This window comes from Agelaius tricolor, unplaced genomic scaffold (assembly GCF_023055355.1).
Source record: "Agelaius tricolor isolate 1412-34295 unplaced genomic scaffold, bAgeTri1.0.p SCAF_3, whole genome shotgun sequence".
NCBI classification, from domain to species: Eukaryota; Metazoa; Chordata; class Aves; order Passeriformes; family Icteridae; genus Agelaius; species Agelaius tricolor.
Window position 1 is genome coordinate 60,411,450 of NW_027269263.1, and position 17,839 is coordinate 60,429,288.

The 17,839-nt window shown below is 36.2% G+C and overlaps 1 protein-coding gene across 7 annotated transcripts in view; it reads right to left on the reverse strand.

Moving 5' to 3' along the window:
• Window positions 1-755: 755 nt before the first annotated feature.
• PCLO (piccolo presynaptic cytomatrix protein) overlaps window positions 756-17,839 on the reverse strand; it is a 323,553-nt gene continuing 306,469 nt past the window's right edge. For all 7 annotated transcript variants that reach the window (XM_071424030.1, XM_071424028.1, XM_071424025.1 and 4 more), the window contains 3 exons: window positions 11,113-11,247; window positions 10,349-10,494; window positions 756-5,827 (listed from right to left, as the gene is read on the reverse strand). In XM_071424030.1, the coding sequence (XP_071280131.1) occupies window positions 5,687-5,827; window positions 10,349-10,494; window positions 11,113-11,247 (422 nt within the window). In that variant the 3' untranslated portion in view covers window positions 756-5,686. The remainder of the gene's footprint in view (window positions 5,828-10,348; window positions 10,495-11,112; window positions 11,248-17,839) is intronic.

Genomic DNA, 17,839 nt, shown 5'->3' on the forward strand with positions numbered 1-17,839 from the left:
AAATACTTCTAGTCTATATGTTCAGGTGCCAGACTACAACAACAATTTATTTCGCTTGGGGGCCACGTTTGGGGTTTTTAAAATTATTTGTATCAAATAAGGAAACTATGCAAATATAATGAATATAGATCTAGACATGGCTCAAAAATGCAGTCTCAATGGGAAAGCATCACAAATGTTATATGAGTCAGGTAAAATTCAGTATTACAAAAATTATTGCTTAAAGAAAATGCTTTCTTGTTTATAATAGCAAAGTCTAAAATATATTGTTCCTGGAAACCTTCTTTCTGCTGGAGGAAAGAGCCAGAGAAAATCCTTCAAGGATTTATCATATCCTTATTATGTCTCCATCAGGAACTTACAAGGATGCAGAGTATAGCTACATTTTTAATTCATCTTTTCTTCACATTGAGGAGACAAACCCCTGGATATTCCTAAAGGTTTCTGTTGTATTCATATATATTTGTTGCCTATATAGGATGCCAGAGCTGAAACTGTATGAAGATATCAACAAGCTGAATGTGATTCTGGTTCTGACTTGTTTGGAAAAAAGCTCTGATGAACCAACCATTCTTTATTTCAAAATGAAGTGTGGGAGATGAGTTATACCCTGGGAGGTTTGCTAATGCTGAAATAGGACAGAAGAATATAGGCAATGTGTACAGCAGCACCATAAAACCACTGTGGTCAACAAGTGGGAAATATAAACCAGCTAAATAGGTTTTCATGTTAATGAGGAAAAAGAACCCAAACCACATATTTTAAATATTTATTTGTCAGACTGGGATAACAGCCTTTATAGAGCACAATTTGCATAAGTTCTCAAGATACATCCTGTATACAATCACAAAACCATGGCATGGATTTATACATAAAGTGAAAACTGGGACAGATTTACAAGCATTTTTATACAATCTCATACTGCTTTTGTCTCAGTTTTTACAACTTTTAGAACAAGTCTGTTTTGTTTTCATTTTTTCTGATGATTCTGGAAGCAAAATGAAAATTAAAAAAAAATTCAAAACAAAATGAATATCAACAAACCACCACCTATGCATGCAACATTCACTGTGGAAACATTACATTTGCCCAAGGACTATTCTTCTTTTTTTGTTGTTTTTTTGCAGGGTTTTTTTTTTGTGTTTTTTGGATTTTTTTAAACATTGTGTCTGCTGTACATGTTGTCTGTAGCATGACAGCACACACTTTAGTCAGCCATTGTTGAGCACCTGAGCACATCACTGAACATCTATAAGATACAATCAAATAAGGACACACTCACATGCTTGGATGTCAAATGGAGTCAATAATTTAAACTCAGTTTGTTTTACAAAAATGTATATTTATTTACAGGGTAACAAATTAAGAAAATGACTCTCATCAAATCATCTAGTTTTAATTATGGATATCTATATATATTATAACTTTTGAGCTCATCAATATATTTGCTTATTAATTTTTTTCAAAAGAATAAAACAGAACATATAGAAAACATTAAAATGTTTCTTATGGTTTAAAGAGAGAGTATCCGGTCACTTATTCTTCCTATTTTCCTTCTAAAGGCAATATGTATTTATAAAGAGCAATTCATCCTACATGCCAGGTGTACAGAAAATTCACAGGGCATGTAGGACTAGTGTTTAAATATAATGTAGGTGGATACTTATGCTAAATTTCCTCTCTGTTTAATTACCTTTATAAGTTACACTCACACAAATTTTCTCTGCTATTCACATATGTATGTACATATCTAGATATATACTCAAATAATGAATCTGGGACATTCAACATCATAGCAATGAAAATAAACTAGTTAAAAATAGTGTCAGTTATGATTCAAATAATAATTTAAAAAAATACTATTAACATCTTTATGATATCTCCATGAAACTAAATCCTAATTAAATAATCTCTATTGGGCTCACACTAGCTTACAATATAATAGATGTCTTCTTTTTCTTCATCATCATTCTCAAAGTATGAATCAATATCAGCTGGTTACCAGCTACCATATCCCACAATGTAGCCATGCAAACATCCAGCATCCAGAAAAATAACTCAAATATTTCCTAGGCCTTGATTTAAAGCCAGTTCAAGTCAGCAGATTGGTTGTGACTGACTTAAACTGGTTTTTGGTTCTTTCATACAGGATCCATGTAATGTAAAACTGTGGGTAATAATAAAGAAGCAGCACTCATTGCCCCTGGATACTATCCCTTTAAAGTGTAATGATGAAGAACTAGCTCAACATTCATCATAGTAACTCTCATGTCTCGTTTTAAACTGGAAAAAAAAATGGCTGTTTGCTGCTCATTTTATGCATACTAATAACAATGATAATATTATAAATCCCTGTCATTTGTAAACACACACACTGTGCTTTTGCTCATTTTTCATCTTGTTTCCACTCTACAAGGCTTGAACTAAGAAGCAGCTTCAGTTTCTGTTTTCTCAGAAGATTTATGAATCAAAAGAGTTAAATGCCTCTCCTATTGCCTCCCTGCAATACGAATCTTCAAAGCAATCATAGAAATACGTGAACTCATTAATAATCAATCACTCAGAAATGATAAAAGCTGTTGCCACATCTAAGCACATTTGGCCAGATAAAATAAACAAAAATTAATGAGGAAAAGGAAAAAAAAATACTGAGATATATACAAAAACAGTAAAAAAATACTAATAGTCCTTGTTTGATTGTTTTTTTTTAAAAACATTGTCATGAGAGTTTTTCCCGACTTCATTCATCAAACAAACAAACAACAAAAAAAGAAACTATGCACTCAAACATGAACCTGTGTTGCATAGAGTGATTTCAGTACAACCTAGAAATTTGGTCAAAAAAAGGAACTTGGCACGCTTTGGTGGCATTCCCTGACCTCTGCATGCTGCTGCCTCAGGAAGCCAAGTGTGTGTGCCCAGGTGTGACACACGCCCGCCCCGAAGGAGCCCCAATCCTGCTGCAGCTGGCCAAGGCAGTGCCACGTTCCTCACTAACTCTACTCTTTGTGTCCCATGACAGGAGTCCAGAACTGCCCTTTCAACATGCAGAAACATTTCTGGGTGTTGTTCAGAGAACCAAAGATGCTTGAATGAAACCGGTGTCCGACAGCTGATTAGCCTCAAAGGCAGCTGTCCCCTACAGCCTCACTCAGCAAAAGTATTCAATAAAACATTGGCCACATTTGTAGGGCTGTGAGAGCAAAGCACGCCTGGCCACGTCCTCAGTCACAGATGATGATTACAGGCTTCCAGTCAGGCAGCCACAGACTGCTCCTTCCTCTCAGAAATCTCCATAGCAACTACCAGTGCGACTTGCTGCCTTTGTAGAAAATCTTAGCAAGAGCAAAATCACCAGCAGTTTGCACAAAATTGCACACCTCATGGCTTGCACTTCACACAGAATTTTTTTTTTTTGCAGATCTTTTTTTTTTTTCAAAGTACAAACACAGTATAGTCATCAGGAATGCAAGATAACCCACCAAGAGAGCAACACTTATGTCAAATGTATCCACACAGGATTTTTTGTTTCAGTCGGGGATTTTTTCTTTGAAGTATTTTCTTATAAAAACAGATACAACATCAAAACATAGAATTTTTACAATAACTCCAGAGGACTGTTCTTAAAATATATGAGAGGTAGGGTATACATATACTGGTGAAAGCATAAAATTCAACATTAAAGCACACACCTTACTTCCACTGTCAGTGATGTTGTGTTTTTAAGACAGCTAATAAGATTTTGGTAAGATTGCTCTGCTTGCAACTTAAGCAGGCTACCAGCAGGTTATGAACAACAGGAGTTTCCTTGGTGTGTGTATCATTTATATAATTTGTATGTTTCTTCTCACATTCCTGTTCCATGCTGATATTTTAAGTTGATAAACATAAACCAAAAAATCTATGTGGGAAGTGTTACCAGATTAAATAGTGTAGCTTTTTCACAGTCAATCCAGTTGCTTAATAACCTAAGCTTTATTTTTCCTTTTTTTTTTTTTAAGCATATAATATTTTCCAGTAGAATATTTTCAGCTGGTCTTGCACAACCTGTGGAAATGGATTACGTATATCCAGAAAATATAAGACAATGTACATCAAATAATATAATGAAAACTGGAAAGTCTTTTTTGGGCCAGAAGAATAAATGTCTGACATGCAGAAATGTGTTAATTTTCTTTTTAAGTACGCAAAGGTCATGAGATCATATTTCCAGGGAAACTACTTTTTATTGAAGCTGTGAAATATTAAATGACTTCTGAGTAACGTGGGAGTTAGTACTATTGATTCTTGGGTTTTAACAAACTTGCTATACTTTTAGGAACGAGAGAAAAAGCTCTCCTTTCTTCAAACATGGCACAAGGGAAAATACAGCAGCCAGCCTAAGCCATGGCAGGCAGTAATTTCTTCCCAAGTGAGCGAACTGCTTGGTTTCAAACCCTTGAAAAAGGGACTTGATGCTTGGAAGAGCTGACACAGACTTAAAAGTTGCAAGTTACCTCTTATTTATTTCTTTCCACACCAAGAAGCCATGCTGTTGAGTGGATTATACTCAGACATTCACCTGAGATAGCAAGAGGATATTTTTCATCCTGATGCAGCAGCATCCAGTAAGGAACTGCCCTGCTGTCCCTTCCCCTTAGATTCCAAATGTGTCACTAGTGTTGGTACAGACCCTGCATTGAGAGGGTCACTGTTGGCATGGTGGGGCTGCTGCTCCCAAGTGCCACAAAATAGCCTAAAATTCATTTTCTTTCTACAGTTTCAGAGCAAGATTGATTGCTGAAAAACATGAGGACTGGTTGAAATAACTGCATCAGTCCCAGTGCTTAAGTCCCTTCAATCTCAAACTGATTCAGACCTTCTGACTCAAAGGATGGGGTGAAACACAGTGTCACTGACATTGAAACTGCATTTTATCTTGCTGATGTAGTGTAGTTTATAACCTGTCCTTTCTCTTTAAATCCTCATCCCAAGTTATAGACCGTTTATATAATTTTATTCATCACATTCTAGGAGAGTGGTTTATATCCATTGTTAACACACAGAAACAAATGAAACAATCAGATCTGATTCTCCACAGCCTAGTTTTTGAAGGAAAAAGAAAGAAGGAAAAAAGTAATGTAAAATAACATCACCACTTTTGCAAACACCTTGCAGTTGTGTCAAGTGGCGTAATCTCACTACAGCAAATTATCAGAGATCCTAAGGTGCAGAGGAGCAAGTTTTACACTTTCAGTAAGTGAGATTTTGGAAAGTCAGTCACCCTAGGTGGTTTTGCATAAAATGATCTCCTTCTGGTTGCACAGAAAACCAGACTGCACTTCCCATCACACTTCTCCAGCTGCAGCCGAGCTCTGCGTTAGCGCCTGCCTCCAGCCTTCTTCATTTCCTTCACAGTTACTCTCTTCACAAAGAGTCCAACAACATGGAGCCCTCTTATCAGTCTTCATTTCAAACAGCCTCACTTTAACTTCTGGGCCCAGATTTTCTTCTCCTTTTGCTGTGTTTTGCAGCAAAAATAAGTGTACTAGCCCTCATTTAAGTGTGCTTTGTAGCCCAGAGACTGCTCTTTTCTACTTTGTAATCGGAAAGACTAGCTAAACACAATGATATCAAACTATATTCTTGAAGTGATTCTGTTTAGAGCAGACTCTGCATGTTTTGTGCCCTAAGCAGACAGCTCTGCTCAGTGTGTTTGTGTGGAGCTGACCAACAGTTTGTGCCAGTTTACTATTCTTTTCCTTAGATCCACTTTGTCAAGCCAGATATAAGCTTCCCCAATCAGTGTCTTTTTCATAAACTTCCCTCCATTGGAGACAAGCAGAATCTGTGAAAATAATAATGATCATCATCATCACCAATGTGCACAGTAACATAATACTAGCAAAACATGAAAGATTCACGATATTGAGCTCAAATATGCTATGCACAGAAAAGAAACATTGACCATTGCTTTTTAGAGTCACCTTTCCCTTCACAGAAAGCCCTGTGAAAATTGAATCTTCTCCTGCTTCTCTTTCCTTTTCATGGGGCATAGCAATTAGAAGATGACCATCTTGAATGTTAATGAGCAATTTGTTCACCTGCTGATTACCAAAGATGAGCATAAGGTCAAGTTTTAAGTTACAAGGGAAGTAGCAGCTCCTGTTAAGTCTGTGGAAGTCAGATGCAGACTGGATGTGCAAGGCTTTCTGTGAAATGTCATCCAAGTGCATATTTTCCAGCCAAAGAGGCTTGTGCCATGCAAACAATACACTTTTCTGAAGGACTTGTCTCATTCTGTGAATCTATAGGTTCATTATACATATTTCTAAGAAAATGCATTTGATAATATGTACAATTCATGGTGTGAGTTATAGTTACATATTCAGAAAAATTTTAGCATTTCTTAATTCTTCAGTAACTGCATTAACAAGTACAGTGTGGGGAATTTTTTTGATTTTGGATTTTTTGGGGTTTTTTTTTAAACTTCCTAAGTTTTTCAAAAAGAGAAAGAAATAATGAAGATTTGCATCTCCATGAGAACATTAGCAGCAGGTCTGTAATATTCAGTTACTGAGCAGACTTCAACAAGCAACAAGCAAGGGAAGTAACTGCTAATGGGAGGAGGCTGTCACTCTCCATGTGAACCAGCAAGAGAGAAAAAAGAGCATTTCCTTGCTTGGTTTCAAAGATCTATGCTAGAAGAAAAATGACAGAACACAAGGGTTTTGTACTCTGCTGAAACCACATGGCAGTAGAAATGTAACAGGTCTGTAGAAGCCTGTAATCAAGAACTTCACCATTTTCAGAAAGTTTATTCTGATTTGGAAAGCAATGCAAAAAATGCAAACTTTACATTACAAATAAAGTTTAAAATAAATTTCAAAAGGGAAGAAATTTGCAGATGTTTTTCTGAGTAAGCTTCCTACTTCCTTGTAAAAAGGATAAGTTTTGATATCAATTGGCAACCTGGACAATTTAGAAACCTAATGGCTACTAGTCAAAAGGCTTGAGAAGAGAAAACTCTTAGGCATTGAACTGTAGGAAATTCCATTCATCAGAAAATGTGTCCTTGAGGAAAATAGGCAGCCTGCTCCACTGCTGATGGCTTTCTAGGTCCCTAGTTTTGGTGTTAGCTGAAGAAGGGACTGCCCACAAGCTGGAAAGCCAAACCAGAACATCTGTGAAATTTGTTCTTCTGGGTTTTTCTGATTATCCTTGCATAGGACATGATGTATTTCTAATTGCAACACTGCAATTCTAATTGCAGTGAGCCAGGAGCCAGAAGCTTAGTGCTTTCCAGAAGGGTCCCAGGTGAGTTGCCAAGGAACAGGGAAATCAGAGAAGCGAGGAAAAAACTGCCAGGGGCTGAGGAAAGTGCCTGTCTGAAAACTGTCAAAATGTTTTCCACAGCATGTTTTCATTCTGAGACAATTAACAGTTTTTGGGATAGACAAATTTTATCCAATTTTTCATTAGTTCTGTCCTTGATCCTTCTCCCTACTCCTCCCAGATGGAACCCTAGAATCTGTCTTCTCTAGCTTGTCTGTCTCTCATCCTTTGTTCTGCTGTGTTCTAGGACTTAAATTCCAGTCTTGTTATCCTGGATCAGCTAGTCTTAGTTTTTAAACCCCAGGGGTTTTGTTTCTTATTTATTCCCAATACTCTGTACCAGACAATTCAAGCTTTTCTTAATTTTTTTTCTTTTTTCTTTTTCCTCAACAGCCTATGGATTCATTTTTATGGTGAATATTCACAGCTCTTGCTGCTGATTTTTAGACTGCAGTCCCTTGTCTTAATTTCTGCCTCTGGTTGATTCTCATCACTCTTTACATTGTACCTTTCATTATTGTCATGTTTGATCTCATCTTACTCCCTCTCTCTGATCTTATTTTCTCCCATCATCTTCCAGTTCCATTTTTGTTCTATAAATTCTGGGTTGTTTAATTTCCCTCTCCCCTAAATCTCTTTGGACTGTGTCTATCTCTTTGGCCCTAAATCACTCAAATTCAGCATTCAAATCATCCAGGTTCATGCTTTGCCATGGGAACAAATAGACTGTTGAGCTTGAAGAGCACATAAAAACAAATGCACTGAGTCAGATTAAAGCTCTCTCCAGAAAAAATATTTTGCTTGCAGAAGTGCAGAGGATAGTGTATAAGGCAGACTATAAGGACAAAGCAATTAAGTAGTTACACTCACTCAAAATACCTGCTAAGGTCTGTGAACCATCCTGACTCACAGGCAGTAAGTTTGTATTTAAGAGAATTTGATGTCTTTCATCTGTACATTTCTCCTATAATTTTCTCCAGGTACTTTTCTCTGAAATTATTTAGCACTTAGAATATATAAAGGCAATATATTTTACAGCTCAAACTCCAATTCTCATGAAGCAGAAACATTTTTTCTTCGTTTTAAACTTTTTCCTTGATACTTTTACAGGATATTTTTATGACCTTCATTCTCTTTCTTAGCTCTGGTGTGCAGCATCAGCACATACCATAGAATCAAAGAATTGTAGAATATACTGAGTTTAAAGACATCACTCAGGATCATTGAGTCAAACTCCTGACCCTGTGCAGGGCACACCAATAATTGCACCCTATGCCTGAGAGTATTGTCCAAATGTTTCTTGAATTGTGTCAGGCTTGGTGCCATGACCACTTCCCTGGTAACCTGCTCCAGTGCCCAGCTACCCTCTGGGGGAAAAAATTTCTCCTGGTGTACAAACTAAACCTCCCTGACTGTTTCAGCTGTTCCCTTGAGTCCTGCCCTTGGTGACAGCACTGAACAGATCAGTGCCTGCCCTTCTGCTTCCTCTCAGGAGCGCGTTAAAGAGCTCAGTGAGGTCTCCCCTCAGTCCCCTCTTGTCTTGATATCACAGAGTTCCAGAGGAAATGCTGCCAAGTCTCACTCTAACTGTTCTTATGGATGTGTCACTCACTATCTCCCTCCTTAAAACCCTCATGGATTATTTTTCCATAGGACTCTGTGAATTCTTCTTTACTGGTCTACCTTATATAGTTTCCTCTTCAAACCACCACTGGAAGCAAATTTTTTATGGGAGCTCTTAAACTTTATCAAGATTTTATTGATCATTTTATCTTTTCCCAGAAAATGTCAATTCTTAAACAGCCTTTTCTTTAGTCTATTGAAACACTAAGATGTTAGGACACCTTAACACAGGAAAAACAGTATCTGTTTTTTAGGGGGTCTTGTTTTGTAAGTAACATCCATTTGTAATGTTAATGATACAAGCAATAAGCATAATTAGATTATGGTACTTCGATTATCCAGACTAACTTTAGTCACCACAATGTAGCTGTCTTATTCAGGTTGATCTGACAGATTTAAAGGTTCATTAACTGGATGCTGGTGTGCCCAACAATGCCTTCCACTGACTTTTAGAGTTGGCATGCAGATACTCCTTGAACTGCTTATCCCTCTCCACTGACTAGAAGAAGTTTCTGAATACATGGCTTGTACTTGTTATCTCCAAATGTGAAAATAAATGAAGGTAGAGGAACTGAATCCAATCTGTCTAAAAAAAGCAAGTCTGGCCATATGACCAAATCTGTCTAAGCAACTAAAACACAGGAGAGGGACTATTCTTGAACCAGTTCCATGAATGATTTGATGTGTCACAGACTGACAAAAAGTCAACTCCATTACAAATGTACCAGAGAATATCTGGTTTAGCATAATCATTAATTCTCAGCATATGAGATTATGTAAAATAATAATGAGACTATTGTGTAAAATTCTAGGTACCACAACTTTTAAAGAAGTTGGAGAAATTGAGAGAATGATAAAATGATTAAGCATTTAGGCAACAGGACATAGCAAAGAAATTTGGTTGACTCAGTCTGGAAAATAGAGAGGAGAGGTAAGATAACAGCCTTTCACTGTAAACCCTATTTTTTTTTAACTAAAAAGAGGGCAAATCAGTTTTCCTCTGTACTTTGTGAGGATAATTAAGGATAAGTGAGCTTAATTTAAAAATATGACATATTTGATTTTGATATTACACTATACTTTCTAAATACATAGAAAAATATTCTTGGAAGATGTATAACTCCCTTCTCTGGGGGATTTTAAGAACAGATCAAGCCTAAAATTTTCAGGCCTGATCTATAAATACCCTTCCTCAGTGTGGTGTGATGGAGTAATCCATCTTTTAATCCATCTTCCCTCTCCTGTGTTTTAGTCTCCTGTAGTCTGATATTTTTCATTATTATATAACTGTGTTAATTTATTCGTAGTTTTCTCTTTTCAGCAAACAACTGAGGTAATAGATGGAGCTCAAATGTCCATAGCACAGCACAGACAACATCAAAAATTAGGATTTAATAAAATGCAGAATTACCTGAAGAGAATGCCCAGCAGGACTCAAGCTAAATCTAAATGTTTCATTGAACGAAGGCTCTCGGTCATGCCTGCATACCCTGGTTTTCTTCTTAATCACTCTCTTTTGGGTAGAGATATTGACAACATATAGCTTCACATACAGGTCTGGGGAAAAGTAGTTCAATGAGTTAAATACAGAAGCTTTTAAATCATCTTTGTTGTTAATGATTTCAGCGGAGGGGAATTTTTGTGAAAAAATTATATTCTACAAAGTCATATTCTGTTCTCACTCACATGGCATAAAATGTGAATCCCACATCCCACCCCCCTAAATCCAAAGGAATTACTTTGTGTTTATAATACTGTCATTGAAGGGAAAAATACCTTGATATCTTTATCTTTGTATGAAAATATCATTATGAACATGAGATTTTTGTTTTTAAAAAGCTTTTTCACAAAAATACAATCTTCTACTAGTTATACCTGTTCTTTTATCACCTAGGGATTTATAATTTTCACTAAAGTTAAAAATGGATTAAGTTTTAAAAATAAAAAGTAAATTAAAAAGAAGATTAACTTCTGAGAGTTAATTTGCTTCTAGAAAATGCTTTTACTTTCATTAAAGTTGGTCATAGGAGAAAATAATTAACTCAAAAAGAATCCTGTAGAATATGTCATCCTGGCAAAGAAGCAATTTTCGATTTTAGTGATGATGTTAAATGACTTAAGGTACAACCTACTTAATGTTTTCAAAGTATCATGAAGCTGTTTTCTTAGTGATACCTGGAAGATGATCTGGAGATTTAAATTTGTATGTGATATTCCTGCATTGGAGGATTTCTACTATCAGTTGTTCTCCATCTGTCTTCATTTCCTTCTTTAATGCAATCTTGATTTCACCCATAACCTGTGTTTTACCTGGAAAAGCATAAAAAAGCAACCCTCATTAATGTGAGAGGAAACCAAATGTATCTTTCTAACCTGGAGAGAAGTAAAATTTTATGGTTTTTTTTCTGTTTTGTTTTGGGTTTTGTTTGGTTTGGTTTTGTTTTGGTTTTGGTTTGGTTTGGTTTTGTTTGCTTACTTTAGTTTTGGTTTTGGTTTGTTTGGGTTTTTTCCTTATAATTTTTATAGCTATACTTACAGCTCATAGTTTTCAGTCAGGAATGTAAAGAAAATGTATAGCTTAGATGAGCAAATGGTGGGCACATGCCATACACTTGTATAACTAGATTGTATGCTTCAGAATATATTTGCCTCAGTGGAGCTTTTTTCCCAAGAATAGAAATTTCTCTAGGAGTTATTACAACTCACATAATGGTTGCTGCAATTCACCTTTTCAGAAACATTTACTACAAGACTCTGAAGTTATCTCATTTAAAAAAGAAAAAAAAAAAACATGAAAAGAAGAAAGAGAACTTTCAATGGAGTGTTAAAAGTAAGATATTCAAAGGCAATGAAGTAAGGCTGGTGAAGTCAGCATTTTATTTCACCTTCCTATATACATGGAGCAATATCATCCACACAGTTTAAAGGGAAGGGCTTAGAGTGACCTTTAAAATTAAAGGTAATTTTTCTGCTTATGTGGGTAGAAATACAGGGCCATTATTTCTACATTTTATGCATTCCTCTCTAAATCAGTTCAGAGATGGAGAGAAGGCACAGAAGGAAATGTAGACAAAGCTCTTTTGCCTTTGCTCTGCCTGTCCTCCCACAAGCCTTTAGAGAAGCCAGGCAGAGAGGAGCAGGGCTGCATCTCCTAAGTGCGTAGGGGCGTGGGAGCAGAGCATCCTCAGCTCACTTCTCTCCATACTAACATCATCTCAGAGTGGGGGCTGTGCTTCTAAATCTATTGTCCTGCTACTGAAAATATTATTTCACCTTTCTCTTCATTTTAGACATCAGTTCAAAAGAAATCAAACCATGAAGCAGCTGGGATTCTTTGTTACATAGCTTCTGGTGCCAGCAGGATTTAACACTTTACTGGAAATTCTAGAAGCTTGTGTCAAGATGATGGAAGGTGCAAAGCAACTCTGCAGAAGGTAAACAATTATGATACATGTGAAGAAGGTTCTCAATTAAAGAGTGTTAAGTTGCCAAGTGGCATGTAAAGATTACTTCTTGTATCACAAATGTATAATCAAATTTGAATAACACCCTCTAAAATGACAGCTTCTTTTTCACAGATGTAAATTCTATTTTTTTTCTACTTAAAATAGTTTGAGAGATCATGAGTAAAAGTGTAATAAGAAATAATCACAGCCACAAACTGGCCCCCAACTCCCCTCACAAACCAAAGGTAGAATTTAATTTAGTTACAGTCCCTAATAAATTTGTAACTCAGCTTCAGCTGAGCCAGCACTTCTATTATTTCTAAGGTGTGAGAGGACCCTTTAGGAGGCAAGTGATTCTTTCACAATATTTAATAATCACAAAACCATTCCTATAGGTTTGGATATGCAATAATAGCATCTTTTCCTGCTACATGGTTGTGCAAAGATAATGAAGTCTTCATTTTGTGATGCCAGCAGAAAAGATCATTTATAGCTGGGATCAAAGAAGGAATGGCCAACAATGTCCCTGTTATTGTTCATTATATCCCTGTTGTTATAATGCCCTTTCCTTGAAAAGAGTTGAGTTTCCATTGGTCCCATCTTGGTTAAACTGTGGATTTTGGATGACTTGAAAGAGATACAAGACAAAATTATAATGCCTTCTTTTCTCTGCAGATAAAATTCTCAAACCATGGATAAAGACATGAAACACCTGAAAGGTGTTGCTTGAATCTGAATTTGTGATCAGTATTGGTTCTTGCACTGACTCCCAGAAACATGAAAAAAAGCCCAGCATGAAAAGTTGTAGGACAAACCTAATATTAGTTTCAGGCTGTTTTTAGTGAATCACAGGCTTTTCTGGAAAATGTACTTGGTTTATTTTCTTGATTCCCTCTCTGTCCTTTAAGCTCTATTTGCATTAGTTGTTAGGACCTCATCTTGATTGCCTTAGTGCCTCCTTTTTCATTTGGGTGTGCATTAAGCTTAAGATGAGATGAGCTGGTTTGGATGCCACTTGTGATGTTGTGAGCCAGAAAAAAAGGATATATTCTTCCAGCAAGTTATACTTAAATATTCCAACACTATTTCTCAGCATCTGGGAATTTTCCATGGACTATTCTATATTGCCAGATACTCTTTAGGACAAGCAATCCTGCTTCACCATTTAAACATTGAGGGGAAAACAATGATCTACAGCTGCAAACACATGAAGCATAATAGCTTTATTGTACTTCCATACTAATTTTCATTTCTCCCACAGCATGTGTGAAGGAGCCTGAACACCAGGCTTATGAAACATTGCACTAAAACAAATAAACTTTAGAAACCACCAGAGTTTTGTAGACTCAGAAGGGATTCCTATTCCTTCTATTGCTTATCTTTTTCCCCTTTCTCATATATAAGTTCCATACATCTTTCCTTTGGTGGGTGAACAAAAATAGAGCATCTGTGCCTTGTTTTGTGGAGTTGATTCTTTAAATGAAAATGAGAGATACAGTGATGAAGAGAATGGTTAATAGTAAACCATCTTAGAGCTGGTGAGAGTTCACAGTGGGCTGAGCTGGACATGAATGTGTCATGAATGTTGTGTTTGGTGTGACAGAAATAAACTTCCTCAGGGTGTCGTGGGATTGGATAACCTCAAGAGTTGCATTAGTGGGAATAAATCAAAATATACATCACCCAATCACAGTATTTTGCCTTCTTATATAAGTTTAGAAAACATAAATCATAAGTGATATGAGAATGGAACTGATTGCAGGTGTTTTGATCCACTGGATGATGATAAATGCTACAATTCAACTCTGAAAAAGAGATAGTGCATATCTTTTCAGGGAAGTACTAATATGGTTTCCCAAATAAATGAAAAACAATTTTTAACTCGAGTAGTAACATTTCCCTCAATCAAAATTATTTTCAGATGAAAAAGGTGCAAAACAGGATTATCACAGTGGCAAGGAACCAAATAGTAAAGCACTAAAAAATTACTGTCAAATTTAGCTTAGGAAACAAGGAGTGAAAAAGAGATGCTCTACAACCATGTGCTAGAGTAAAAATTAAAAAGGATAAGAGTTTTTAAAGCTGAATTAGTGTGATATTTTACCTGTTTCATATGAATCAAAAACACACTTACTAATATACCACAAGAGGAGCACAGTCATGCACAGCATCATTGTGTTCACCTTTGCAACATGCCACCTGTAGGCAACCATTTCTTCAATATATCTATATCTATACAAAGGATTAAAAACATTCATGCTTGTTTTTTTTTTTAATGACTGCACACCTCTTTTTAGGGGACCATATTTATTAATAATTTATTAACAATTAAAAGGATGTGGTTATTAACTAAATTGCTGCAAGGTATTTTAGAAGTCAAGGAGTTTAAATTTGCTGTAGTGATGGCAACACCAAAGCTGTTGTTCTAGTAGAACTGTCACACTTTGCATTGTGAAAGGTTAATTAGTTTTGCTATTAGTTTTAATTGACTGCTGTTGTAAATCACAGGATGTGTCATCTGCACTGTTGTTGTCAATTCCAGAGATTGATAAGTATGGATTGTGCTCCCATTCCTTTTTAATCAAATGCCTGTTGTCAAACAGAATTACCCAAGACAGAAGTAAGTAGCTGCCTCCCATCATTCTGTGTTATCAAGGCTAATTCAGCAATGCATTAGATGAGCAAGTAAACCTCACTGCAGAATGGCAGGAATTTTATTCAGTTCAATTGTCCAAATGTAAAGTTCTGAGATAATTTGCACTTTTATCTTAGAATAAGCTGAATGTCTTCCTGATGTTGACTATGTATTTTCACACAGATTTTCACATAGATGGTTAATGTATGAGTAGGTTAAACTTGGAAATTTAAATATGAGATGCCTAAATGCTGCTACTTGATAAACATCATACTTGAGTAATTTCCTGAGTGGATGCCAGATGGCCAGAAAACAGAATCAGGAAAATACATAAACTGACATTTTGTTTCATAATTATGTATAAATTGGTATGGGCTCTCCTGTTCCAGAAGAGTGACTGGGGGGTGCTACAGCAGGGGAATTAAACATAAAATACAAGCGAAAAAATTAACAAATATTTCCCAGCATTCTTCTTTTCAAATGAGGCTTATAGATGAAAATATTTATGAAATAGGTAGAAAATGCTCTTCTGGAGCTTCAGGAATCAGACACTTTATGGTGAAAGATTTTAAATCAGAGGAAAATCTTTCTAAACAGTTCTCAGTGCTATTGGCCTACTGAAGAGATGAATAATCTCCTTAGGTCTTTATCTGTTTTGATACACTGAGAGATTATATTAATGTACCACTGAGGGCTCTGTATAGTGTGTATTGATACAATAAAGGAATTTTTTAGATGTACTTAACTACTGTTTGTCTCATAGGTATTTAATGACTTGGACTTGGATAGTTATGTCTAACATGGCATAATAAGAAATAATAAATTCCAGAATAAAACAAATAAAATATTCCTATGTAGCTGTATTTCTTACAGAAACAAAATCTTGTATTCAGCTATATGTTTGCAATATTGAGAGAGTTAGAACGTATAGTAGCATGTCATAAAATCTAAGTAATCTGAGATTCCAATCCATGTCTCGAAAACTTGAATTAAAAATGGATAAAATTACAGCTTAAAAATATGGGACATGATTAAAGATAACAAAAAAGAGATGGGTTCTGTCACAAGAGCAATGTTCCTTAGTAGCTTTCTGATCTCAGATTTCATCTCTCAGAGATGGAGCTAATAACATCTCTTCGAGTTGTTTCGGTTCAGTAACCAAGGCTGGGTTTTCTGTGAAGAGAGGAACTTTGATCATGTCAACACAGACAGGGCTTTGGAGTGTGATCCCAGGGGAAAACACAAAGTCTTAGGAAGGCTGATGAGGACCTTGCCACTGTCAAGAATGTCTCCACAGTAACCCATGAAGCTTGTACAGACATAATTTTCTGTCTAACACACTGCTGTTGTACCAAGAAACATGTTTCTGATGGATTCCTTTAACACTATTTTAAGAATCAGATGTTCATCCTCCAGCAGACAGCTGCGCTTCAGAAAAACAAGATAACATGATCTTATTGCAATAAATAATTCAGTATTACTGTAAATAATAGGCTCTATATAGATATATATAGTATATACATTTCAGTATCAGAGCTAAACAACTCCAGCTGAAGGTAAAGCAAAAGTATTCATTATTATTTTAAACATACATGTATCAAGAAGTTAAAATGCCAGCCAAAAACCTTCCATTCTTTTTTTAAGCAAATCTTTCTCTCTCTCTCTCTTTTTTTTTTTTTTTTTTTTACCATCACACAAGTTACTTGCAGTACCAGCTGTTTGCATTTATGCCTTTTGTCCTCTTGCTTGGGCATGAGCTACTGGCAAAGCTGCTTCAAAATAATGATTAATAACCTTTATAAACATCACTTATCAATGTTGGCTCCAACATTTTCTGTCCTTATCTTTTTTTTTTATTTCCTTGTTTTTGTCTTTTACCTTTTGCACATGTATTTCTTTCCCTATGAAAATTTCCACAGTTTTCTTTTGTAGGCTGGTTTTATATTCTTTTTTTTTTTTTTTCTGCAGTGAGAAAAATCAGACATCTAATACAGTTTTAACAACCACTTCCTCCTGTCTCAAAGTGCTTTAAATACATTTGGGATCACTACCATGGGTTTTCCTCAATAAATATGAGGTTGAATATATTCTGAAATTTGTTGCTCCTCTCACAACTGGATACTCAGTTTGCTCTTGACAGTGCAATCAACAGCTCATGGGACAAACTAAAGCTCAGAGAAAGGTTGTAGATAAATACAACTTTCTGCTCTGAAGAGGAGCTAGCTCCAGCTGCTAAGGGTCCCTAATTTGTGTTCAGAGTCTTCTTTAATCTGCCTGTGGAAAGGCTTTGTGCTGTCACAAAAGAAGGGCTGGGTGTTGTTATGATTTATTCTGTCCCTCCCTCTAGGAACAGGGATGCTCTGTGGTGGGAGCAGACAGGAACCCAAGGAGCTCCTCTCTTTTCTCCTTCCCCTTCCTTGCCTTGCACTGTGCACTGCTGAGGACAGGCTGTGTATTATGAGATGAGCAAGGAAGGTCTTTCATTAATATCTCCCAGTGCCTGGGATGTGATGCACGTGCGATTGTGTAATGGGGGAGAGGAGCAGAACTCAGCAACTTTGCTTGCAGCAAACACAATTTACAATTTAGTGGGCACTGAGGGTGGCTGAATTTGAGGCTCAGGCATATGAACAAGCTGACAGCTTTACATTGTGACTCTCAGACCTAGCAGGCTCACTGCCAAGAGAAATTTAAATATATTTCTGCAGAAATTTAGCCTGCATTCCCCAAATCCTTATTTTAAGTAAAAAAACAAAAGAAAAACAAAACCCTGTTGTATGAAATACATTTTGAAAACAGAGAAAGTATTTTGCCTGTTGAG